The following is a 26348-nucleotide window of genomic DNA, read 5'->3' on the forward strand; positions in this document are numbered from 1 at the left end:
ATTATCTTTGGTTGTATTATCGGGTTGTCTAACCAATGACTATACGTCATAAGGAAATAGGGTAACTATTAGTAACTAAAGTTATCAAATACATGTAATGAAGTTAAAAGTACAAAATATTCTTTAAAATGTACTAGACTGTAAGTAATAAGTAGCACTGATGTGTTTTTGAGTAGAAGTGGGAACAATCAGTGATACTTATTATAAAAGTATTGAATGCTTGGCTGATTGGCTATAGCCTACTGTAGTTGAAGTTACTGATAGGTAGATTAATTTATACCAAAGCATGTTTTATGAGCTCATCTAAAGATCTGTATTTTAACTCCTACAGTGTGACTTCTAATGTAAATTAAATTTCTGTATTAAAACTACGATATTTGCAAGTATTAGAAATAGAATCGACCTGAAAACTTAGTGAAAGTCGTTGATCTTTGTGATGTTATTGATCACTGTGTAGTATCGTGCTACTGCACTGAGGGGGGTAGAGGGGGGGGGGGGGGGGGGGGGTGTGTGTCAGGAGTGTGACTGGGCGTGAGCGTCACATGTCGGTCGCCACAGAAAGGCAGCAGTTTGACACCTCCGCTTCCCTCAGACAAACTCAAACAGACCAGCTTCAAATATCTGTAAAAGTGCAGGAGACTGGCGGCAATGGCGACCGGTGACAACCAGGCAACTTTGGAGTTATTGTGCAGTAAGTAAAATGGGATAATACACACGTTTGTTACCTGTGTTTAGCCGCTTGTGTTTGTTTACGTTTAGGAAACTTTATCTAGCGTCACGACTCTTTGCTGACGTCACATTATCTGTCGATTATTTGTTTTTTGTTTTTTTTTTTATTTAAAAAGAGGTTTGCACGTAAATTTTGTCGATTCATGAAAAGTTAAAGGGAATACGTTTGGCATTGTGCAGAAAGTTTCACTTCGAACCGGAAGTTGGTGACACCGTGCGCGAGCTTGACGGGGTGGGTGCGCGCGTCTTTGGTGCATTTAAAAACATATTTAAAACATAGACTGTAAATATTACAAGTAGCCTGCAGTCTTTCGTGTCCGTGAAGAAGAGAATATGGATGTAGATAAATTGAGTGAGATGAAACAATACATTTTGAATAAATACCAAAAAAAATAACATTCAGTAAAACAGTGAAATGTAGGCTACCTGAATATGAATGAGTAAAGCTTTCACCATTTTTTTTCTAAATTTGCTCAGATGTCACATAGGCCTACTTCTTATTCTCTTTGCCTTTCTTATACTTTGTAGGTAAATTCATTAACGCTTTCTATAAGCATTTCACCCACAAAACAGCAGAAATAATGTTCTGTGTTTTGTTCAAACCAGTGACTATATATTTATACACAGTCAATGGTTCAAACGTACAAAAAGAGATATTAACCTGCCTATATTGATAAATGCAATTGAGAAAATTAAAATCTTGAGACAGCCAAAGTAGATCCTTTATAACCAGTATCATGAAATTGGGATCTAGTTGGAATTGACCATGTGTATTACAGTTTTGCATAAGGTAGTTATAAATCAATGTGAGCACTCTGTATTCAGTAGCCTATTGTACTTATCGTTGTTAACCTACTTTCCACACCTTTCATATATATATACTTTGTTGAAAACAGGCAGTGTCTGATGTTTTGGTGTCTGTGTTTCAGTTTAATTTTTTAATTAAATTGTATCTTTGTGCATATTTGCATGTATTTGATCAACATGCAGTACATTATAAAATGCTTTAAGGGCATTTATTGAAAGTTTCCCTTTTTTTTTCCGGTTCCAGGTCAGGCCACAGACCCCAAAAATCAGGAGGACCGATGGGACTGCATCCAGGGATTCTATGAGCTTGTAAACAAAGAGACTGATGGGTAAACAGAAACACAGTCTTTGCACGCCAATCAAAGATTTTTATTTTATCTTATGTTTTACTTACATTATTATATGCTCTCACAAAACTTGCCTGGATATTAAGATCATCTTCAGAGTATAAATATGTGCTGAGGAGGCCAGTGGCAAATGTTTGAGCAAGAGTTGCTTCATTTCCATATTGCGATCACAGCTTCTCAGTAAATTGTTGTGAAAGAAGTAGGGACAGTGCTGAACCTTTCCCCCTTTCCCCCCTATTTTTTTTATATTTTAAACTCAGGCATTTTAATTTGACTAACATCTTGATTTCCTGCTTTCAGCCCACAGGTAGCCATCCGTCTTCTCGCTCATAAGATCCAGTCCCCACAGGAGAAAGAGGCTCTGCAGGCTCTCACTGTAAGTCAGTTATCAGCTTCTTCATTTCTATCTACATGTATATATTTATATGATTACATTTTTTTCCTGTTGTTGTTTTTTTTATCCTTTTATAAGTCATTTGCAAAAAGAAGTAATATCTCACTGGTTCTGTATTTCTGTCATCACACCACAATACACATTTACATTTAATTCAGGGCTTTTTCTCAGGGTCATGTGGCATTCATTGAAAAACAAATGTCTCTGTAAACCCTGACAGGAAGGCAGTCCAGTTAAAATGATCTGTGACTAACCATCCTCACATGACCAGAGTGACGTGAAGGGTTGAATCTGCATTAGAATCTGCTTTGACACCACATAGTTTGTCATCAGTTTTAGAGACAGTGGCTGTGTTTCACCATAAAATGTAACTTGGAGAAGATTCTCGAGGTTCCAGTGACACATCAGAACACCTGTTCTTTAATCTGTGGTACTTTCCAGGTCCTGGAGGCATGTATGAATAACTGCGGGAAGAGGTTTCACAGTGAGGCTGCCAAGTTTCGCTTTCTTAATGAGCTCATCAAGGTCTTACTACCAAAGGTAATATTAATTGTAGAGAGGTCTTTGATACTTCCATTCAAAAAGAGCCTACTATTTGATAATGTACTGGTTCCATTCCATTGCTGTTATATAACAATCTCAAATGAAATGTATTAAATTGTGTTAGCTGAGTACTAATGACTGAAATCTAACTATCCATGTGTCCCAGAGATGAACCTCATCTCACACTGAATGATACATTGACAAACAAACTCATGTTAAACAGGGTTTATTTTTTCTGCATGTAAAATCGTGAGGTGGCTGCCTCCACCAGATTTCATGCTGCCGCCTGCTCTTGTCAAAGTCTGACGGGTGTTTAAATGAAGAACATGATTTTCCAAGAACAGCACTTGGGGAATTTGTCAGTTACTCTATAACTGCTGTAACGGTATTTAGCTGATGAAGTGGCATCGCGGTATCGTAATCCGTGTTGCCACCAACAGAGACTCCAGACTGCAATGGAGTTTATAAACATTAATGATCACCCTGAGAGTTATACAGATAATCAGTTTTCATTTTGGATCCACACTTAAAACACAAATGCTCTCTGTCTTTCTCCCTTTACATTTAGTTATTATCTAATAATATTCAGCACCCTCATGTTTGAGTTACAGCTTGTTAGCGTGGTTTTTTTTTTTCAAAGCTTCAGCTTGCCAACACATTATAAGAGAGTAGCCTACATATTGAAAATAAAGTAAAGAGTCATTACTGCCAAAGAAAGTCACTGAGGCAGAGAGAGAGAGGTAAGAAGTTCATAATGTAACAGTCAGGATTCTGTCAGCAGGTCATGGAAACACATTTTAAAAACTGTTCCAGGACTTGGGATGGTGTTGAAAGGGATATATAGAATATCTAAAGTTGTTCAATTCACAAACCAATAGAAATTCTAACTGCAATGAAATCAAAAGTCAAAAGTTCTTTCTACTATTATGATCCTTTCTAAACCTGTCTCCGGTGCCATGGGCATCATCAGACTACCATGTGAATGATGAAAATGAAAAAAATCAGCTAGAATGGGACACATGACATTTATGAAGAAAGAACCAAATGTTAATTATTCAAATGAAATCAGTTTCCCTTTTCCAAAAAATAAACCAATTCATGATGAGTTGGTGCATAAGAACACACCAGAATATAAGAAATTAAGTGAGGAGGTCCTCCAGACCCATTTTTATATAAATTATTTCGCTTTTGACTGTGTAAATCAACATCCGCTTTATATTATCTTGAATTTAATTTTAAACAGGCCGTTTTTTTATTCACACTTAGATGTAAGATTTGTCATCTCTTCAATTACACACGTATTCAATTTGTTTGTTCCTCTCATTCAATGTCCTACTTTGACCCCCACCTGTGGGTTCCAGGGACTCACTACATTGAAAACCTACCAACATCACTGGTGTTGTGTAGATACATGTAAGTTAATAATGTGAGAATCTTAAAAAGGAAGAGAACACAAACCCTCTTGAAAAAGAGTAAATAAGTCATGTTTAAGCTACTTTGACTGATTGATTTTTTTCCCTGAGCAGTACTTTGGCACATGGACTCCACAGGAAGTTAAAGACAGAGTGACGGAGGTCCTTTATGGCTGGACTCTTTGGCTTAAAGAAGAACCCAAGATTCAGGAAGCCTACAGCATGCTCAAGAAACAAGGTCTGGATGCAAAAAAGACACGCACGCACGCACGCACGCACGCACACACACACAAACACAACACCAACACTTTGGTAGTTCCTTACACAGGAGACACTTGATACTCATTGGTAGAACAAGCAGTAGTGATGGGCTTGGTGAAAGCCAAAACTAGACAGAGTTTTTTGGGGGTAATTTTTATGTTGGAATATTGTTAATATGTTATACAATATACTAACCATAGTTGAGTATTTTAAACGTACTGTATATAAACATTTGTCTAAAGGTCAACTATAACTCTCTCTGTTATTTTAGGTATTGTGAAGAATGATCCTAAACTTCCAGGCAAAGTAATAATGGCGCCTCCACCACAGAGATCCGCAGAATCTGTTTTTGACCAGGAGGATAAGGCCACGGTGTGTGTTTTTTGTTTAACAAGACATCTTCTCATGTAACACTGGATTCCACCCTGCTAAAATGTGTTTCTGTATCACCAGCTATTAGCCAGATTACTGAAGAGTACCCGTCCTGAAGACCTGGAAACTGCCAACAGACTCATTAAAAGCACAGTGATGGAGGTGAGTAGCTCTGTGGTGTTGATGCTTGTAATCCATGCATGTGTGTGGAGGGTATACTGCATTCCTTTGGTTTCTGTTGTTTTGTGTTTTAGGAGCAGGAGAAGGCAGAGAAAGCTTCAAAGCGTGAATCTACACTGAAGGAGGTAGAGAGCAGCGCCAGACAGCTCAGAGAGATGCTCGACCAGCACAGAATAACTGGGAGCTTGCAACAACCCAGTGATGACATGAAGGTGAGTCTGAAGTTACGCATACACATACATTAAACACAAACAGTCACACAGAATCATTTTGGATTGTTACAGTCCTGTGGTTCTTTCCCTTTCCACTGGCTAACTGTACATTTGTTAGTTTGAATCATTTATATTGAATCAGTATACTAATATACATTTTTCTTATCTGTTGCAAATGAATTGCCGAAACCCTTTTCACACATACGGAAATCTCCTGAAAAACTCCGGAGATTAGTCTACCCGGAGGTTCTTTAGGCTATGTGTGAACGCAAACAGCCGCATTTTTGGCGAGGACTTTACCCTGAGTTTCTCCGACCAGACCTCTAGTATTTTATCCGCAGAAAATCAGAGTGAGCTGATGTCTGAACGTGGCCGCGTATACTCCGGAGATTTCAATTCGAGCCAATGGGACCCGAGTGACGCTTATATACAGTGACTGCCTAAAGTGTCTGCAGGCGACCACTACGATCTCCGTGCACGTAATTAAACGGCTGCATTATATTTTCTGTTCGTCAGTATGTTGTTCTCCTCTCTTTTGTGGATGTTGTCATTCCATTGGATTACACATAGCATTAATATAAAGGCAGATATTGTCATTATAACGTCGTGTGGGGGACTCTGTTGCTACTACTTCCGCGTTGTTTATTTACGCCACGTCTTACCTCAGGAAATCCCCCGACCCCCCTCCCCTCTGACAGGGAAAGTCCCCCGCTGTGAGGAGCATATGTGAACGGCTAGGTCAGAAGAATCTCCGGAGCGTTCCTCCTGCAATGATCTAGATATTATCCGGAGTGCATATGTGAAAACGGCTTTACTAACATTTCTGTTGACAAAATCCCGTAGAGAATACGAATATTCAGTGACTTGTATGGTTCAGATTTGATACTTTGATGTAGCTGGTTCTGTTACATGTTGCTCTGTCCATAGTTGAATTTTAAAATGAAGGTTATTGTTATCGTTTACAGCTTATGAGGGAAAGTATTTCAATTAGTCACAGTTAGGCTTTCTCAAAAATGTTGATGATTACAAAGACACAGCTTCCAATTTTATTTTTGATATCCCCTGATATCCCCCTCATTGTGCTGCTGTGCATCTTTTCCCAATGCAAAAATGTCTTCTTTATGATCTCATTCTTCTGGTCTCTAGTCATTTTATTCCGTAAACCAAAGGTACCTCCTGCTGGTCATCCACTTAAACTATGTGATATTTCATTTGCTTGTGTTCTTATTGCTGTTATTGTTGTTGTTTTCATCAGTCATTGTCTCCTTGCATTAACCTTTTTTTTTTTATATACTTCAAGTTTAAGTTGAACATTTTTCTTGTTCAATAAAAAATTGTCATATATTCAGCCAATCCATTTTTTTCCTGTTTGGCCAGAATTGAGTGCAACACTAGGACGTCTTAGAAAGACTCTGATCATGACACTGTATGCCATCAAATATTACGCTTTATTTGTGTCGGCTCCATTATATATCTTTACACTGCATCTTGTCAGTCAATCAATGTGCCTTGATACAGAGAAAACCAGACAACCACATCAAGGCGGTTGGCATTGTTATTAGCCAAGAAAGTGTTCCAATGGTTGAACTTCTTCATTTTCATGATGACAACAGGAAAGCGCTCTAAATTTACTCTACAGTGTGAAGGCTGTTGTGTTTTAACTCCCCAGCTCAAAACATTTGTTAAAAGTTATCCCAAAATAATCAGTGTCCAAATTTAGGTTATTTAAGTTATTAAAATTGCATTAATTTACATTTTGTTACATTTTTTATAATTACAATTTGAACAGGATAATTCCTGTTTCATTATAAAAGTAAACACACACTGCTTGTACGTTACTACAAAATACAGATCGGCTCAGACAAAAAAACACGCAACTGCATTGACTAAAAATTAGAAATTACATTTTTGAAGACTTGATAACAAAATGTTGAAAATAGTATGATGACATTGTTAAATAAATGAAAGTGATGGAATGTATATAATGACTCAGTTATAAGCTTATCAAACCTTGTTTTTTTCCTTCATTTATTCTTTGAAAGTTTTAACTGTGAAGTATAGGCCAAACAATTCAGACAGATAGATATTTTCTCACAGGAACACATGTCCCCTCACTCCGGTGGATGATGTGTTGTTGGGATGTGTAACCCAACATTTGTTTGTTTTTTTCCCCCCAGGCCCTTTATGAGCGCTGTGATCAACTGAGGCCGAGTCTGTTCCGCCTGGCCAGCGACACCATAAACGATGACGCAGCTCTGGCACAGATCCTGGCGGCTAATGACGATCTAACACTTGTTGTAAATGCCTACAAAAAACAAGTGGAGAGGAAAGAGTTAACCTGTGGAAGAGAAAGAAGTCAAAGTGAGGCAGATGAGGGGGCTAAAAATAATGGTAGGCTTTTATTTTTCTCTCAGTGGAAAACACCTTACGTTAGGTTGGCCCGCTCTTTCTGTCTTTAATCTTCTTTTGTCTCGTGTCTCCAGTTCCAAAAAGCCCTAGAGAGATAAAAAGTTACCACCTCATCGACCTGTCAGCTCTGGACTCTCCACAGAACCGCAAGAAAGCTGATTCACCTCTGTCCTTCAAATCTTCTTCACCCATTTTCTCCTCTACTCTTGAATGTGATTTCACCTCAGCAGCAGACCAGGACATGAATGAATTAGGTAGGCCTGTATTTCTACCTGCCTCTTGTTTGTGCTCTGCCGTGTTGATCATTATTTAACAATGTTTTCTTCCTGTTATTACAGAGTTAGATAATCAGGTCACAAAACAGACCTATGACACTTCAAGGTCGTATTCCGAAGAGCTGATGGAGGTGAGACTCTGACATAAAGTTGAAAGTTCAAGTTTTATTTAAAAGTGTTTAACACAGATTATCCTTAACTTTCAGCTTGATGGAGATTTTCAGATGAAGAATCCGGAGCAGAATGGAAGAGGAGGAGGAGGCCTGGTCTTGAGAGCTCGTGGATGTGGAGGGAACAGTACGGCATTGAATGGGACAAACCTGTGGTAAGAATAGAGAAAAGAAAAGAGTCTCTGGAAATCCTGAATGAAATCAGGTGCAAATAACAACAAAATCACTTCAGGCCACAAGGGGGAGACATCACAGCCCATTTTGTACAGACCCCACAACACAGCCTGAAGAAGAGAGCAAAAACCGAGATGCACATCCTGTTTGTTGGCATATCCAGAGAGGAAATACCAGCAGTAAATTGTAGATGTTTGTTTTGTGTTTTGAATAACAGTTACTTTAAACTGTTACTTACCTTTTTCCTCACAAGCTGGGGTCATAACAGAACTCAATTATCATCATGTTTGACTCTGTTTAGTTTAGTTTGGTATGAATCAATTGTAATTTCAAGTATGCTAACTGTTAATTATTACTAACTGTTATTTGAATATAAAAGTAGTTTGTGTTGTTTCAATGGGTTTTATCAAAAATAGTATATTGAAATGTTGGTTTTCAATCTTTGTATTTACTCATCAGTCAGGCTTTAGTCACTATCTCTAGTGCAATCTAATATTCTTTTTCTGTGCTTGTCAGTCCTATTTGTACTAAGAATGGCCGTTCTTTTTTCCTCCTTAAGGTCACTTCCTTCCAATCAACAGTTTCCAGGCTCAGGATCTCCGTCCAAGGTTCAGAAAACCATTAATGAAGTGTCGGGATCTCCAGGGAAAAAAGAGGAGAGCGTGTGTCCCCCACACATCCTGAAAAACATCTTTGTTCCAGTGGAGACCATCAAGCCCAGTGAGTCCTAAAACAGCTGGCTTCAATTTGAGTATTATCGCGCTACTTATAATTGTATCACGACCGTTTTTTGCTCCCTGATTCTCTAAATTAAATGTCATTTGGTTTTTTCGATTGTTTTAAAGGTCATCTTGAACCGATCACTTTGTACGATCAGAACGGGATCCACATGGCTTTTCATTTTGCTAAAGACTCTCCGCCGGGTCATCCAGACGTTGCTGTGGTGGTTATCTCCACAGTGAACACATCTGCCCTCGCTGTAAAGGACTTCCTGTTTCAAGCTGCTGTCCAAAAGGTAATACAACTTTTAAAAAAATAAATAAATTACAGGTAAGAAAGAACAAGATTACAGAAATAATCCAGACATGTTTTTGTCAAGTTTTACAACAATGCTTTTCAGATTGTAATCCTTAAAAACTTGGGTGATGGAAAGAAACTTCAGCTTTTACTTCATACACTGTCTGAGGTGTGACTGAGCAGTATGAGCAATAAGTAAGGTCTTTTTACCTGCTCTTTTGTAATGTTAACAGACAAAGAGTAAGGTATTTTACCTGCTTTTTGTAAAGTGTTTTGAGATAACACTTGTTATGAGTTGACGCTATACAAATAAATTGAATTGAATTGAATATGAGATGTCAGTGATTTATGGTGTATCAACACTCAGAAAGGAAAAAATGAGAGATTCTTATTCTTACTACTTTTTAGATCATTAATGGTTTTGGACCTGTTTTTCAGTAATGGCTTGAATATCCACTTGTCAATTGTATCTCTCTCCTGCAGACCATGTCAGTGAAACTTCAGCCCACCTCAGGAACAAACCTTCCTCCTTACAATCCTCTGCTGCCTCCTCCTGCCCTCTCCCAGGTCCTCCTGTTGGCTAATCCTCACAGGGTGAGTCTGCAGTGTTTATTTTTTATTTTTTCAAAACATTTACATATTAATGACTGATCGAACTCTCTATTTCTCTGTCATTAGAGTGAAACAAGATGAGTGCTTAAAAAGATAAATCAATACATTTGTGTGTGTTTGTAGTTTTAATATTATGTTATTGATAGTGGTGCTGTGATTCTATTTTGTCTTCTTTCTGTAGAAAAGCCTGTGTCAAATCAGTGTTTGTGTTTTTATGTTCTGTGTACATTTTTCAAGTTAGAAGTCCAGATTTACATTAAACATATAAGATGAATAAACTAGTTATCCTCAATTAGAATTTATAAAAATGTCCAAATTAAGTTAGCTGTGGTGCAAACCTTTTCATAAAATATTGAGATTTATTTACATAGATTTGATTATATAATCATTCACTTTCTCGACCTTGCTTCATCTGACTTCATTCCATCTTTGTTTTTAGCGTAAGCTGCGTTTACGATACAAGTTGACTCTGAAACAAGGTGACCGCCTGCTTAATAAGACCGGAGAGATCGACAACTTTCCTGACTGGATTTCTTTGACGGGCCAATAAAACTTTCATGGACTTGAATTTTAAATTTAAAAAAAACATCCTCTGGACCCGGCCTGAATAACAAACTGAAACTTTGAAAATGTTTACAGAAGAAGAAAACTCAGTAAGAAGATGGAGGAATAACATGACTGTTGCAGTTGATCCTCACAAGGTAACAAAGATGGTAGCAAGTATATGGAGTCCATATTTTCTTAAGGATTTTTTGTAATGTATAAAATAAAATGAAGTTTGAGGTTGGATTGGTACATCCCTGATGCACCTGATTCAGGAGGTCATCATTTTGCTGTTGTCTTACATCTTGCGATTTCTGCCTCCTGCATGTTGAGAAAGCTAAGTTTGATAAAAAAAAACAATTGCGCACTGTGTACGCTTTAGACATATTTCTGGTTAGATGCCTGCCTATGAAAGTTTGTATTTATTTTCTTTCTGTGCAATGATGACATTCATGGAGTGCCTTAAGATAAAAGCTTATTGGGTTTTTAGGATGTTTTTTAAGAATTAAGTCACCTTAAGAAGTGCATGTGTGCAAGTGATCATCCTTCTTCCTGCATCTTATCCCATCTCCCTCATCCTGTTTTTCAAGCCCCGGCACAGTTTCGGCAGATGGCTGTTCATCATGAGCCTGGGTTTGCCCAAGATTTCTGCCTCTTAAAAGGAATTTTTTTCTTGCCATTGTAACGTTGTTAAATGTTGCTAAGTGCTACTCTCATGATGGATTAATGCTGGGTCTTTGTAACATATGAGTATGGACTTTTACCTGAACATTTGTTGTGCATTTGTGCTATACGAATGATTGGTTGATTGATTGATTGATTGATTGATTGATTGATTGATTGATTGATTGATTGAAGTGAGAAACCTTTAAAGGTTTGTATTTGCTGCACTGAATACAAGTTCTTTTTTTCTGTTTGTAAAATTGAAAAGATAAAAAAAGGAGCTTAAAGCATTGTTATTTAAAGGCTTTACATGCAAGTTTCTGCATCTGCTGGTTTTGGGTTTTTTATCCTGAAGCTGTTCAGATCATTTCTTTATTGCTTGTGTTTTGAGTTTTGGGATTAGATATGGTACTGATGTTACCAACTTTAGTTACAGGTAATGTCATCTGAACAGATGTTTCATAGTTTTCTTACTTTTATTTGATAGGATTCATCTATTACATCTACAAGTAATTCAGCATGCTGCTCTACCAAATGTCAGTTGAAAAATAATATATTCAATCTGTAACACAACAAATGTGAATTCAAAGTCAATGCTTGCCAAAATGTCTTTATCCAAAAATAAAAAAGTTTTTTATGGTCATATTCAGTTTCATAGTTCAATCTACAGTGACCAAGTTTCAGTGGTCAAAATGTGAATTAAGGCGTTAAGCACTACACAAGTATTTATGGCAGCGGCTTATTTTTTTCCATACATATTCAGCTGACCTAACATGACCTAAAAAAAAGTAGAAATTCATTAAATGTGTTTCTTGAAAACTTTTCATGAGTTTTTGATCAAGGACAAGAAGCTATTTAGTTTAGTTCTAATTATAGGGAAAATACAAATGACTTCAATGTTGTGCCTCAACATATTAAAGATTTATTTTTGGGCCTTTTGTGCCTTTAATTGAGAGACAGGACAGTGGCTAGAGTAGAATCAGAGAGAGAGAGTGGGGAATGACCATGCGGGAAAGGAACCACAGTCTGGATTTAAACCTGGGCCGCCCGCTTGGAAGCGCCCCATGCCTCAACATATCAAACTGATTATCTATTGATTGATTGTGACTTTGTTGTTTGATGACATGATGCCATTTACATGTGTACATGATGTATGTGTACACCATGTACATGATATACATGGTGTGTATATGTGTGTACATGTAAGCAAAGACTAGACCCGAGTGTACTTAACACTCTTACTCTCCATTTGATCTGTATTTTGTGGGAAAGGTTTTTCTACTTTCAAAGTTAATTCTTCTAAATGTCAGGCTCCAAAAATACCCGAAGCTTCCTAAAAAAAATTAATCTCTGGTAACAAATCAGAACGTGAAAAAACGTACATATATTCAAAAGCAGGGACCTAAGACCTTTGATACTAACTAACTCTTGTCTTGATACTTGACATGACCAGCTTGTTATCGGAAATGTTGCCTATTGATTATCTCTTTTTCTGGATAAGGAAGAAATTAATCAAAATTTAACGACCCCAAATAAAGACATGACCAGACGCATCCCGCTGTATGAATCCTTTCCAGGGAACAAAGATGTGTACCACCTGCAATTCAAAACAACTCCATAAAGTCAATTGAACAGATTTATTATATGACATCAGCAGATTAAAATACATGTTTTTATGTACATATATGTAACAGGGGTGTCAAATAAAGTGCCAAATACCTCTTTTTTTCTTCTTTTTTTTTTTACAAAAACTAAACAAAACAAAAAACATGGGCTAAGTGGAAGACCATCACAACCATTAACCCTGGTCCCACAGTTCATTGCTTCACAAACGAGTAGCCTCCTTTGTTAAGGGCGGCTGAATTGCTCAGTGCTGGTCATAGGTCGATTTGGCACGATTTATCCTGGAATCAAACTCACGGACTGGAAGAGGTGTGAAAAGTGACGAGATGAGATGAATACTGGGTGTTTTCTTCGTGTCGTTTTTCCTCAAACATGGATCAAAATCAACACTAGAACAGGATCCATGTCTTGAGCTGGATTGCAAAATGTTTCAATCTCAACCAGACATTACTTAGAAGTGTTTTTATTTTAAATCCAGAAATGTTGCTTCAAAGTTAGTACTTGAGCAGATCAAACTGTTCCTGGACCAGAAAACGCAGGTGTTCCTGTATTTAATACAAGACAAGAAGTTACACTTTTTGTGACAAACAGAGGAAGATTCTAACAGTTGTTGGTCAGCAGGTTTGTGTTACTCAAACGAGACAGTGACACAGACAGGATGGGTAGCACTTATTTGCTTGTACGAATTTCAGGGTATTTTTTCATTTTCAGGAGCTACAAAAGGTCTTTAAAACAGCTTTCTCCTCCTTCTTATGATCCCACAGTTTATTCCCGTACGGCAGTGATGGATGTGCAGATACTTGTGTGATGAAGACTCTTGTCTTTTGTCACTAGCAGATGATCGAGACACTGAAACCCTCCAGCAAATGCTGTAGCGTTTGTGTCCCGTGCTCAACTGTCCGATTTAAATGTTCCTCTGCGAGCTTGGATGTTTATTTTGAGACGTCTGCAGTCGAGCAGGAAGTGCATCTCCAATTCGTTTACAACCTCCTCCACGACAGTCTAGCTGCACACTTTGGACGCTTTCCTGGCTCCATTTATGGACATCTTCATTATTCCCCAACATTTCCTATCTGACCCTGATAATTCCTGTTTATATTTCCAACTAACTTTCCTCCTCCTCCTCCTCCTCCTCTTCTTCTTCTTCTACAACCTCCTCCTGATCAGCTTCATCCTCAGCTGTCTCCTCCTCCTCCTCCTCCTCTTCTGCTTCACCTACCTCTACTTTTTCCTCTTCTTCTCCACCAGCATCTTCAGTTTCTCCTGCCTCCTCCTCCTCCCCCTCCTCTACCTTCTCCTCTGTTTCGCCCTCCTCTTCTTCTTCATTTTCCTTTGTCTCTGCTGCCTCCTCTTCCTCCTCATTTTCCTCCATTTCTGCCTCCTTGCTTTCTTCTTCTCCTTCTAATTCCTCTTCTTCCTCCTCATTCTCTAAAGATTTTTCACCTTCTGTTTCCTCCTCCTTTGCCTCCTCATTTTCTGCACCGTCCTCACCACCCTCTTCCACTTCCTGCTCTTGTTCTCCTTCCTGGTTTTTCTCATCCTCTTCCTCCGCTTCTTTGGGCTCCTCTTCCTCCACTGCATAATTTACTTCCTCTCCTTTCTCCTCTTCATCTTCTTCTCCATCTCCTTCTCCATCTCCTTGTTCTCCCCCTCTTTCTCCTTCTCCTTCTCCATCTCCTTGTTCTCCTTCTCCCTCTCTTTCTCCTTCTCCTTCTTCTCCATCTCCTTGTTCTCCTTCTCCCTCTCCCTCTCCTTCTCCTTCTCCTTCTTCTCCATCTCCTTGTTCTCCTTCTCCCTCTCCTTGTTCTCCTTCTCCCTCTCTTTCTCCTTCTCCGTCTCCTTCTCCATTTCCTTGTTCTCCTTCTCCCTCTCTTTCTCCTTCTCCTTCTTCTCCATCTCCTTGTTCTCCTTCTCCCTCTCTTTCTCCTTCTCCTTCTTCTCCATCTCCTTGTTCTCCTTCTCCCTCTCCCTCTCTTTCTCCTTCTCCTTCTTCTCCATCTCCTTGTTCTCCTTCTCCTTCTCCTTCTACTGTACTATTTTCCTCCTCCTCTTCATCTCCAACTCCGTTCTGTTCGCTGTTGTGATTCTCCTCGTCTTCTTTCTCGATTTCTACATGGTTCTGTGCCTCTCCTGTCAGTTCCACCTTGTCATACTTCATATGTACTTCAGTGCCATCATCGCAGATAGATTTTGTTCCGCTCCTCCCGCCGCTGCTCCTCATGTGTATGTGATTATGGTTGTTGTGTTCGAGGTCCTCCAGTGTGAGCTCAAACTGGAAGCGGTCGTGCTGCAGGTGTCTGTCGGGGGGAGGTGAGGGGGACTGGGGCATGGTGTTCAGATACCACTCCCTGTTCTCCTCCAGGGTGTCCAGCAGCTCCTGGGCATCTGGGTGCACCAGGTCGGCCCAGGTCTCCCACAGCGGGTGGACAATGTAGTCTATGAAGCCCACCTAGAAAAGGAAAGAATGATAAAAATAAGGAATGCTTTTGGGAAAATACTTCATTATTATTCTGCCAAAAAGTTAGATGAGAAGATTTATAAAATTTTTATGTCTGTGGGGTGAATATATCTTAAAGCCACTTGCAGCAGCCAGTTGGCTTAGCTTTGCATAAAGACTGGAACCTGATGGAAACAGGTAACCAGGCTCGGTCTAAAGCACTGGTTCTCAACTGGTCTAGCCTCAGGACCCAACACCAATTCCTTCATGAAAAATCGCGACCCGAATTCAGATATTTTTCAATCAGTCCGATTTGAAAAATGAAAAATTGTGCAGCTTGGACCTCAGACAAAGAACAGAACAAAGAAATGAAACAAACATGTTAAAAAAGGTCTTTTTGACACAATATTTTTTCAGTACACACATTAGTGACCCACTGAAAATGGCTCACTTTTTGGGTCCCGACCCATCAGTTGAGAAACACTGGTCTAAAGGAAACAAATTCTACTTACCATGTTATCTACACATTAAAACCTCTCCCGCCCTGTAAAGTATGTTCACATTTTAGATATAATTTACTTGAACCTTTTAGAGTTATAATACCTGGTTTAGAATACTTGTCTTGCTTTACTGTTGGGGATTATTGTTAAATATTTTTATTTCACATGTACTTTAATTACTCCCATAACCTGCTGCTGTAACACGACCATTTCCCAGTTTGTGATGCTTAAAAAATACTTACGTCAAGGTGACAGGATTCAAGGAAAAAACTGAACCCAATCATGAAATTATCGTGCACATACTCTCAACCTACCCTGGTCAAAATCATAGGTGTTGTCTTTATGCTTTTTATTTTTTCAGATCTTGTTAATTTAGGGCAGAGTCAGGCTAGCTGAAGACAATAAAAGTACTGCACATCTCAACTAAAACAACTTAGTGTTCTGACTAAACTCCTCTAGTGTCATGTCCAGTTCATTAGTCTGCATGCATGTTACCAACAGTGACACCTTGAAAGTAGATGAGAGCAAGCGATCTGTGCTTACCTGACTCTTCTCCACTGAAGCAGTGTGTTTGTCACACATGGCGCTGATTTCCATCCCTCTCTCTCGCTCTTTGTCTCCCTGTCGAAAGAATTCCTCCATGATCCTCTCCGTCCACTGTCGGTACAACGGCAGCGTCTTGGTGGGGTTGCTCAGGTCCGCACAGTGCACCATGTTCCTCAGCACCTTAACACACATTTATTGTGCAGTTTATTTAAATATTTTTATAGTAAACATATCTAAATTTCAAGCCAGTCTGTTGTAGTGGCAGTACTGGTATGTACAGTGTGGGGGAGCCGTTACCTGTATCCGTTCTGTATAGTGGTCCAGGAGCAACACACCTGAGCTGGTCACCTTCTTGGTCTCAACCATCGTCTTCAGGTCAGCCAGCAGGGTCATGTGTTTGGACATGTCTGTGGCCAACACCTGCAGAGGAAGACAATTAAACAGAATATAAAAGAAGCAAAAAGACCCAACCTCATCTCTGTCTCTGATTCTGAACATTAGAGAGAGGGGACCAAATGGTCTTTAGGTTGAATTTAAGTACAAAATCGTTACTGCCACTTCAAAAGCAATATCGCAACCAATAAATGGAGAATCTTTCTCTTTTAGAGTTTTGAAAGAAATCAAGTCCTGAGTGGGACAGATCGGGCCAGAACTTCGAGATTTATGAAAAAAAAACGGGCAGTAATTTTGCACTGCCTGGATTAATTTGATAGATTTGATTTTGTTCGAAGGAGCAGAGTCTTGGATTAAGTGACATTATCAGTGCTGTTCCGGTTGCAACAGACTTAAAACTGCCTCCCTCACCAATCCTTCCAGGCATTTAGGTGAACGAAAATGAGCTTAAAGAAATGGAGAGCCAGTGTTTAATTTGTCCATTCTTGACTACAGTCGAGACATGGCACCAAAACATAGCGAACTCTGAGGAAAAGGAAGTGCCCCTCTGAGGATATAAGGACCTCATCATAAAGTAATGAAAAGAATATTGCTGTTTTCAGCGGGTTATATTCCAATTAATACATACTTTTAGATGTTTTGTATCATTTCTGCCAAAAGATACCCAATTGTACACGCTGGACCCTTGACCTATATCAAACTTCTTTTTGTAAGAGTGTCCAGGTCAATACAGGCAGCAACAAGTTAGAGACAAAGAGTAAAAGAAAAAGCTTTACAAAAAAAACTTGTAATCACTTTTAAGAAATTCAGAGCAAGTCTCTCAAACAAAAAATCATACAAACTATCAGATCATAGAAACAACATAGTGTCACTTTTGAGAGCATGTGAGAGTGATAAAAAAAAAAAAGGTCAGGGGCGCTGGTCGCGCAGTGGTTAGTGGGCGCGTCCCATGTATGGAAGCTGTAGTCTTCCAAGCAGCCAGAAAAATGGTAAAAAGTGTTTTAATGAGACAATTTCTTTAATAAATGTTCAGATATCTTGTGACACGTAGGAGACAATGAAGTCATTTCCACAATTCACTAAAATAATTGTAGAGTTGTTCTGACCAAATCGATGACAAGCTTGCGGAGGCTCTGGCGCTGTCTCTTGGTGAGGTTTTGGAAGATGTCACAGTTCTCCTGGTGCAGAAGCTTGAAGCCCACAGCAAGGTGATGGTTCTCAAGAACAGACTCGTCATTATACATGAGCGCCAGCTCCGAGTCTGAGTACAGGGAGGAGGGGACACAGGAGGGGTTTGTTCAAATATCTACATAAAAAACTGGATGATTATTATCTATGCGGTTGTAGGTGTGTATGCACTCACTTGTGTTGATGAGGAACTGATTTGAAACTCCGGGGTGGTCTACGTCATGGATAGCTGCAGCAAAGAGAGCGGCAAGGATCTCCAGGTCTGTGAAGACCGCCTGAAAAGAAGAAGAAAGGTGGAAGAAAGAAGATGAAGTTCAGAGGATGAGTGGAAAAGAATGACTCCTTGACCTAAAAACACATTAATATGTTCATTCTCCTTTATGAAAGAACTAATCTTACGAAGTATGTGAATATAATATATCATTTTAAGAATATCTGTAAAAACCATGATTAAAAATATAAATGGTGTAAATAAATCTTTGGGTATAAGCCCCATGTTTATATTTATACATTATATTTGATGCATAATCAGCAGCTCATTTGTATTTTGAGGACAAAGGTAAATTGAAGTACCTCAGATTAAATACAACTTTCACACATAAAGTAAGCTACCTTCCTAAACCACAGGTTGATATCATAAAATATTACAATTTTTGAAAAACACATTAATTGACCAAACATCAAAAATGTATTGATGAGCTTTGAGCAAAGTTAAAATAATTTATCAGTATTGGTTTGAGAGAAGAGTTATTTAAATAGTAACGTGAACAGGCATGGTCACCAGATCTATCCCTGTTTGATTAATGATAAACCAGAAAGTGTGTGTGAGACATTGGTATAGTGTTTGGTTGTAAGCATACATCAAGAGCAGGAGTAGAGAGCAGGACGTGTGTGGACTGGGTGACATCTGCAGCATGGAGGCTGTTGTGGTACGCTACGTTTCCATGGTAATGGTCCTCCAGGGTCATCACATAAGTGAAAAAGGTGTCGACCGGGATGCGAAACGTCTTCAACAGCTCTCGTTCCTGATGAGAAGGAGAGGAATCAAAAATTCACACACAGGTCCTGTTTACGCCTGGTTTTCACAAGTGTCCTGAGAGATCCAATCACAAGAGGACAACTCTCATTGAGGCCGTTCAAATCCAATCTTTGGCATTAGGCATTACGCCTACCATGTTTCCCCTCTTTTGTTCTCCCAAAGGAACGTTTTCCGGAATTATTAAATCATCGCCAATAAAAAAAAACATCAATTGGTAAATAAGTATAGTGTGGATTCTGTCTTCATGTGATCTTGTTCAGGGTCTTGTCACTGAAAGGTTTCGTAACATACTGAAAATAAAATCTACTGTCTCTTACAGACAGATTATTTATGGCCTACATTTTGCTCCTTTCTCAAATGCTTGGATCAACAAAACAAAAAAAACAAAAGAGTTTTAGGAGACTTTTTGGAGAAGTTTTAAATCATACAAGTAAGGCAAAGAAGTGATTGTGTTATGGAGACTGGATGGTACGGACACATTCAGGTTAACACTTGTAAAAAGCTCAGGATGCATGTAAATGGACTTGAGCTTGCACAGCACATTTCTTGTCTTCTGACTACTCAAATCACTTTTACACCGCAGGTCACACCTACCCATTCCCACTGATGGTAGAGGTTTTGATGTAAAGTGAACAATAGCACTATTCGACATTCATACACATTCATTTGCCGCCGATGAAGCAGTTGGAGCAAATAGCGGTTAACGTCTTTGCTCAAGGACACATCAGACATGTAGCTGCAGGAGCTGGGGAGCTGGGGATTGCATATCCCACCTTCTGTTTAGGAGATGATCAACTCTACTAACTAAGCCACAGCTGCCCCAAGTGGAGTGCCAGGTGTAAACAGGGCCTCAAAAACACACTGTAGGGAAAATGTTGTGTATTTAAACAAGCCCACAAACACTTCAGGTGAGAGCAATCCCACACACACCTCACACGCCCACGTCTGTTTACCTGGAAGATGGCATACATGATGCAGCTGAGAGGTCTGTTGTTGGAGAAATCGGCTACTCTGAATATGTTAAAACTCCACTTGTCTAGATCCTCCAATTCCTGCTCGGACACAACACAAACAGACATAATGTGTTTTTATGAGTCAGAAACCCACACGTTTAGAAAACAAAAATATACCTAACATGCATGTTTTAAGGGTCCTCTAGAGCAAACTTTGAAACAAACAATCATATCAATACCAGTATAATTAAACCAGTATTTGAGTAGTAGCTCGAGAGCTGGTGCAAACATGGAACATTTTATTTAAAAATGTGGCAAAAAAGAAATAACTGGATTTCTTTCTTCTGTGAAAATGTCCTGATTGCAAGGTTCAGACTGTTCATGGACAGAACAATCAATGGAAAAATCTTTCTTGGTATTTGGCTAATTGCTATTTTAATTTTATTTCAATACTTTCTGACATTTTATAAAACAATCTATAAGCATTAACAATTTTAAGCAATAAGTTGTATCAAATAAATGTACAGCAGGACATTTCTTCTTTAGTTTCATTATGATACTGAAAAAGCTTTAGAACTAAAACACAAAAATAAATATAATCTTTACTTTACTGCTGGAAGGGAAAATCAAGCCAAGATACAAGTAAAACCACACACAAAAAACTCTTCTGGTGAGCTTCTGAGGTCCTTAAAGATGACCTTTAATTTGAGATTATGTAAATGTTTTCAGCCTTCACAGAGCTCAGTTCAAGTCTGGATAGGGATTGATTTTTGTGACTTGTTTTGAGTGAGTCAGAGTAAAATAGACACATCCAGACCTTGGCTAGTTCATCCTCGTGGTCCGTGTTTACACCAAAGCGAGGCATGGAATTGCTAGAGAGGCTGGAGCTGTGAGACAGTTTCCTCACTCCACTGATGTGACTCATAGATTTGTCTTTCAGGGTCGGAGACGGGATTTCAACCTCGTTCTGCTTGTCTATGGATTGATGGACATAAACATACAGAGGGATTTATGGTTTTTTATTCGGCAGAGTGTCACAGATGATGTGTAGACAGAAATCATGATTCCGGTCCTTCTCACCCATGAAGGTGCTGGAGATGTATTCAGACACCTGGTTACCAGAGCGACTCATCTCTGACAAGTGGGACAGCTCCCGGTTCAGCATCCTCTTAAACTGTGGCAGAATGAGAGCAAAACAGAGACACAACTCAATGATGTACTGATCACTTCACTTTTTTGAGATGAAAATTGTATATTCATTTTAAATAACACCCAAAGAATTACAATGATTTTAAGTACGGTAATCATATTTGACAAATGCTTAACATTTTTATTTTTTATAATCCCATGCAAGCCTGCTGATGTGTAGGTTAGGTGAGGTCCTTGTACCTTGTTTGAGGCCATCTCACTGACAGAGCGGTGTGTCTGAATGGTCTCCAGCTGGTCCAAACACCAGTCTAGCTCCTCAAGTGTGTCGAGGGCAAGCTGCTGGTACTGCTGGTCTGATAGCGACGCCCTGGGACTGACGCACACCCCACCCAGAGGAGACCTCCTGTTGAAATGACAAAAAAGTAAGTAACCATCTCACCTTGTTTAAATTCCTTTGTAGAAAGTTTTTTTTTTCAGATTTATAGTAATATATTTCTGAAGACAGTAATTGCAGCCTATAGAAATTATAATTATCATTATTATTTAATTTAAAAACTTGTATTGTTTTGAGGCACCGATAGCCAAGCGGTTATGTCGCGCGCCACATGTACAGATGCTATAGTTCTCAGTGCAGTGGCTGTGGTTTCTAATCTGACCTCTGCCATGTGCTTCATGTCATCTTCCACTCTCTCTTCTCCCAATATTTCCTGTCTTTCTTTAGCTGTCCTATCTAATAAAGGCCAGAAAGCACTTTTTTTTTACAATATAAACAAAGAGTCAACAGCAGAATAAGCTGTTTGGCATTGGCAGAGAAGATTTGGCAAGTTTTTCATGGGCGCAACCCACATACTTGGCTCTGCTGCTTATCCCACAAATGCAAATATAAGATGTATTGCCAAGAAGCATTGCTAAAACAAAGAAATAATCTCCCAAACACAAATTTCCTTACTTTTTGTTCCATGTTATGTTCTACTGTCCCAATCTCAAGTCAAATTATTTATTTATAGTAGGAAGTGATATTTGAAAGTCTGAAATACATCTCTGACTGGTTTCCCAAATAACAACATAATATTCCGTGCATAACTGAAACATTTCAGAACATTAGTTGGTACTGACTTGACTGTCGGTGTTGAGACGTTGGCAAGAATGGTGAAGTTGCTCCGTACTGATCGCAGACTGGCAAGAACCTAAATGATCAAAGAGTATCTCAGTATATAATAACAAGGGAACAAATACAGATATAGATAAAGATAAAGCAAAGCATGAAGTGTAGTATCTAAGACTCACTTGGGCAAAAGGTGTGACAATGAAGTCCTCTCCAGTGTGCCTGAGATAGTTACAAACAAGAGAGGAAGCAGTGATGATAGCACAGGAGACATTAGGGTACACACATGCAAACTGTCTCTCACGCATTCTCTTTGTTTATCTGCAAGAGTCTCACTCACCCTTCGCTGGCAAGGGAGGAGTTTCTTGAGACTGTCTTGGGCGACATGTCGTAGTCCGAGTCAGAGCGGTAAAGGAAGGACTCTCTCCTTTGGCCCTGGGGGAAGGAGGGGTGCAGGGTGAGGCTTGGACTCTGAGAACCCAGCGGTGTGTGACCTGGTGACACGCCATTTTCTGCTTCGTAACTGGAGAGAGAGAAGAAGGGAACATTTAAAATGTTACCTGCAAGAGTAAAGGAAAATGTTTTGGAAAAAAGATGTTTGATTGTGTGCAAACCTGTCGGAGTCTGCTTGTGTGATGGAGATGCGTGGTGGAATGCGGAGGGGAAGAGTTGTAGGACGCGAAACGTTGTTCAGGACCTCTGGCGAACGAGTTCGATCTCGAGGGCGGAGCCAGCAAGGCACCTGTAGAATAAGAAGGAAGGACTTGTTGAGAATAACTGCCACTAGGTGCTTAATAGGTAAGCAGCATAATTTTAAAACAATACTTTATCTTCTTTTATATGGGTATTATTAGATCAGAAAAGCAATAGATGGGCAGCAAGGTGGGGGGAGAGAGGGAATGACATGCAGCAAAAAGGGTTGAGGTTGAAATCAAACCAAGGTCACTGCGGTAAGGACTCAATTAATAGGAAAAGAAAAAAACTAAAGAAAAAACTAATAATAAAACTAATTTAATAAAACTAAACTAAAAACTAAAGAACCAAAGATGTAGCTGATGTCTGGTAGAATAAAAAAAACACACGCATTTCCTTATACAGGACCAAAATGAATGGAAGCCAATGTATCTCTGCACTGGCAATAACAACTAATACAAACCACAGTATTATATTTTCTTAAAAGATTAGCGTGTTTTTATTATTTGTAAATATTGTGCTACTTTATTACTACATTCACATGAGGTGGGGGGGGGGGGACACTTTAACCACACAGTCCCAAAGTAGTTGAATGCGCACATGCTTCCTTTACCGTACATACCTGGAGACTAGATGACAGCCTTCTGCTCCTCCCTCTGCGTAGCTCGGCCCCCAACGTGGCTCCAGACGTGTAAGATCGGCTGTAGCGAGATGACTCCGCCTTCTCCACTGCACCTGTGATATCTGTGTCATTCCCCTGAGAGAGAAGGAGGAAAAGGTGAAACAGATGAAACACTTTTTTTATTTTTCTAAAATAATAAAGAAAAGCATTATACTTAAAATAAAAATTAATAGTCAGAAAAAAAAAAAACTTTTATCAAACCATGTTGACTTGCAATATTCTGATTCTGAAAAGGACAAAAAGTGTGTGTGTGTGTGTGTGTGTGTGTGTGTGTGTCTGGGATAAGGCCTCTACAGACCGAGCACTAAGAGGCTGATCTGCACTGCAGTACCGTAGCAACAAAACACTAGGGGAATGGTAGCAGTTGCTAGGCAACAGTGCCGTGTTGCTTCCATGCTGCGCTTGATGTCGTCCAGAGCCAGATGTGGAAAGATGCTTGCACATACACATACATTTCACACACAAGATACACAAAGCCACTCATTATCAATAAAAGAGCGGCTAAAGGATTAATGGTATCGTCTTTTTTGTTATGATATCTTTAATATATAACAGGAAATTTACATAGAGGACATATTTAGCTGAGGCTCATTTAAATAAAGGACTATGACTCACTGCCTTCACACTGTGTGAGTGGAGGCTGGAGGAGACAGACTGACCATCCGACTTCAAGTGCGTCCACAGACCTTGACAACAAGAACAAAGGGAGCCTTGGATGTGTGAAAGTCATGGGGTCTGTGTGTCATGTAAGGATTCAAGGAAACACTCACACACAGATCAGTCTGACTATCAGCTCTGCCTTGAATATACTGTCGTAGAACAAATATTTTTGGATTTTTTTGTGTACACATCCCTGGTTGTTTATATTCTCCCTCTCACCTCTTCTCCAGTCACAGACAGCACGCTGCGGCTCTTCTTCATCCTGATTGGCTCGTTCTGGGCCCCAGGGCGGAGCGTTCCTGAACCCAGGCAGCAAAGCAGGTGGAGAGCCAGGACCGGAGAGGTCAAAGGTCACTGCAAGGTCAAACCGGGGTCAGACCGGGTCACAACCGGCCCCCATTGGAGCTGACTCAGCAAGCCAACCGCCTCTGTCTGCACCTCGGTCCTCAGGTGGCTGAAAGCATGCGTCCAAACCTGACGCTAAAGTGCTAACGTTGCATTTAAGCCTCCCGCAGAGGCTCCAGGTTCAGTCTGAGGTGGACGACCTTTGTTTTGATCAATTTATTTTGGAAGAAATGAGATAAAAAAACAAATATCTTACTCCATTTTAAATTATGCTAGGAGTTTCCAGGAGAAAAAAAGTCCTCTTGCATATTGTCTTAATTTGGCCAGATGAAACAAAGGGATAACCTGGTAAGAGATCATGATGTCCCAGCTAAAGGAAAGCCCTTCAGAAGTTTCTCACCATGAATATCCAACTTGGAGTATTGTTTGCATGACATTTCCAAACAGCACACACAATCCCACATGAATGCAGTTTCCCAACCATTAATAATCCAGATCCAGTTTGGGAATGGATTTGCAGCCAGTCTCGGATCAGTTTTCCATTGCCTGCTCAATCAGTTAAATCCAAAGTCTGCATAGAGATTAGTCCGAATGTCAGAAACCAGGTTTGATATGCTGGGATCCATCCTTGAATCTTTCTCAGTGTGTCCTCTTCAGTGTAGATTCCCTGTGGGGGAAAAAAAACAGAACAGAAATGGTTAGCTGATTCTCTGAGTCATCTTTTGTTAGAACTATCTGTCCTGTTTCCATTAAATTATTCCTTTTGATGAATTGTTGAATATAAAAAAACCTTAGCCAATGTAAACAGTACTCCACCTGTACGGTAGATTGATGAAGACTTTTCAGTAAAAAATAAATCTATTTGTTTTTCTTATATTCTTGTGCATGAAAAAACAACAGAAAAAAAATCACAATTTGTTGACTCATGTCCTGACAAATGATTGGTCGACTCATAAAGGGGGCAGTCCTGACAAATATTTTGGCATTGCAGGAGCTGTACCTACATTGTGGCTAATTCTGAGCAGATACCGCAACACCAAAGCTGTCTGATGTTATATAATTACTCTGAGCAGTCCGAGATGACCTCATTCCATTGGATAGGACAGCTTCAGCATGTCAGGGTGTTTCTGATTGAGCTGGTAAACAGACAGGTAGTGAAGTGGAAACGACTTTTAGCAGGGGTCATGAACAAGCACACACCCACTCAATGAAGGCACTCTCACGCCAGAGTCTGCATACATGCTCAGTTAAAAAAAAACAAAAAACAAAAAAAACAGTGTGGAGAAATCAACAAATGTGACAGTGAAATACAATCAGGCAATTAGGAATTTGAGCACATATGGCTGCCAACAGTTCCACCTCCTCTACGGATGAAGCAGCTTATAAAACCCAGCAGCAATGCATCAAGCTGCCAGCCAGCCTGCTCCTCTGTTAAAAAAAACACCCAAATATATATATTTCTATCTGAGAGGAAGACAGTGAATCCATGCAGACACGAGGACAGCCCTTGCCATCATGCCTGTTTGCAAGCCCACTGCATGAGATATGTGTCAGACACACACACACACACACACACACACACACACACACACACACACACACACACACACACACACGCACGCACACTCAAACACACACACACACACACACATACACACAGGGTCAGGCTGCAGCATGTAAAGAATAAAAACACACTCACCTTGATCGCCTCAAGATCAATGGAAAGATGGGCTGGACCTCGTCTACTTGCTTTCACTCGTCACCTTCCCCGCTGCCTCTGTCTCTCTGCAGACGATCAGTGTGTCACCACGGTGCGAGGAAAAAAAAAAAAAAAAACACTTGCCGTCTTCATGAATATCCGCGGCTTCACCAGCCTCCCTCCCTCCTCCCTGTCTCTCCTCTCCTCGCTCTCCCC

The 26348-nt window shown here is 39.7% G+C and overlaps 2 protein-coding genes across 3 annotated transcripts; one reads left to right on the plus strand and one right to left on the minus strand.

Moving 5' to 3' along the window:
* Positions 1-543: 543 nt before the first annotated feature.
* LOC109991882 (ADP-ribosylation factor-binding protein GGA2) lies at positions 544-11763 on the plus strand. Of its 2 annotated transcripts, XR_010666524.1 has the most exons (17): positions 544-691; positions 1781-1865; positions 2184-2259; positions 2719-2817; positions 4347-4470; positions 4765-4865; positions 4947-5027; positions 5120-5257; positions 7435-7648; positions 7741-7920; positions 8005-8072; positions 8148-8266; positions 8845-9005; positions 9131-9300; positions 9406-9497; positions 9786-9896; positions 10354-10369. XR_010666524.1 is itself a non-coding variant. In XM_020644309.3 (16 exons), the coding sequence occupies exons 1-16, from the start codon at positions 649-651 to the stop codon at positions 10462-10464; spliced, it is 1881 nt and encodes a 626-aa protein (XP_020499965.2). In that variant the 5' UTR covers positions 544-648; the 3' UTR covers positions 10465-11763. The 2 variants fall into 2 exon arrangements, 1 of the variants encoding a protein (XP_020499965.2); XM_020644309.3 differs by lacking the exon at positions 9406-9497 and having other exon boundaries at positions 10354-11763.
* A 980-nt stretch (positions 11764-12743) lies between these two features.
* On the minus strand, positions 12744-26348 carry LOC109991651 (3',5'-cyclic-AMP phosphodiesterase 4C). Its single transcript, XM_065955818.1, has 18 exons — positions 26133-26348; positions 24308-25100; positions 23369-23503; positions 22668-22795; positions 22394-22576; positions 22236-22275; positions 22065-22135; positions 21189-21351; positions 20880-20973; positions 20617-20774; positions 19800-19898; positions 18668-18832; positions 17983-18082; positions 17726-17880; positions 16524-16646; positions 16224-16406; positions 14773-15192; positions 12744-14346 (listed from the first exon to the last, which is right to left on the minus strand). The coding sequence occupies exons 2-18, from the start codon at positions 24347-24349 to the stop codon at positions 13849-13851; spliced, it is 2757 nt and encodes a 918-aa protein (XP_065811890.1). The 5' UTR covers positions 24350-25100; positions 26133-26348; the 3' UTR covers positions 12744-13848.

Source organism: Labrus bergylta, chromosome 1, assembly GCF_963930695.1.
Source record: "Labrus bergylta chromosome 1, fLabBer1.1, whole genome shotgun sequence".
In the NCBI taxonomy this organism is placed as follows: domain Eukaryota; kingdom Metazoa; phylum Chordata; class Actinopteri; order Labriformes; family Labridae; genus Labrus; species Labrus bergylta.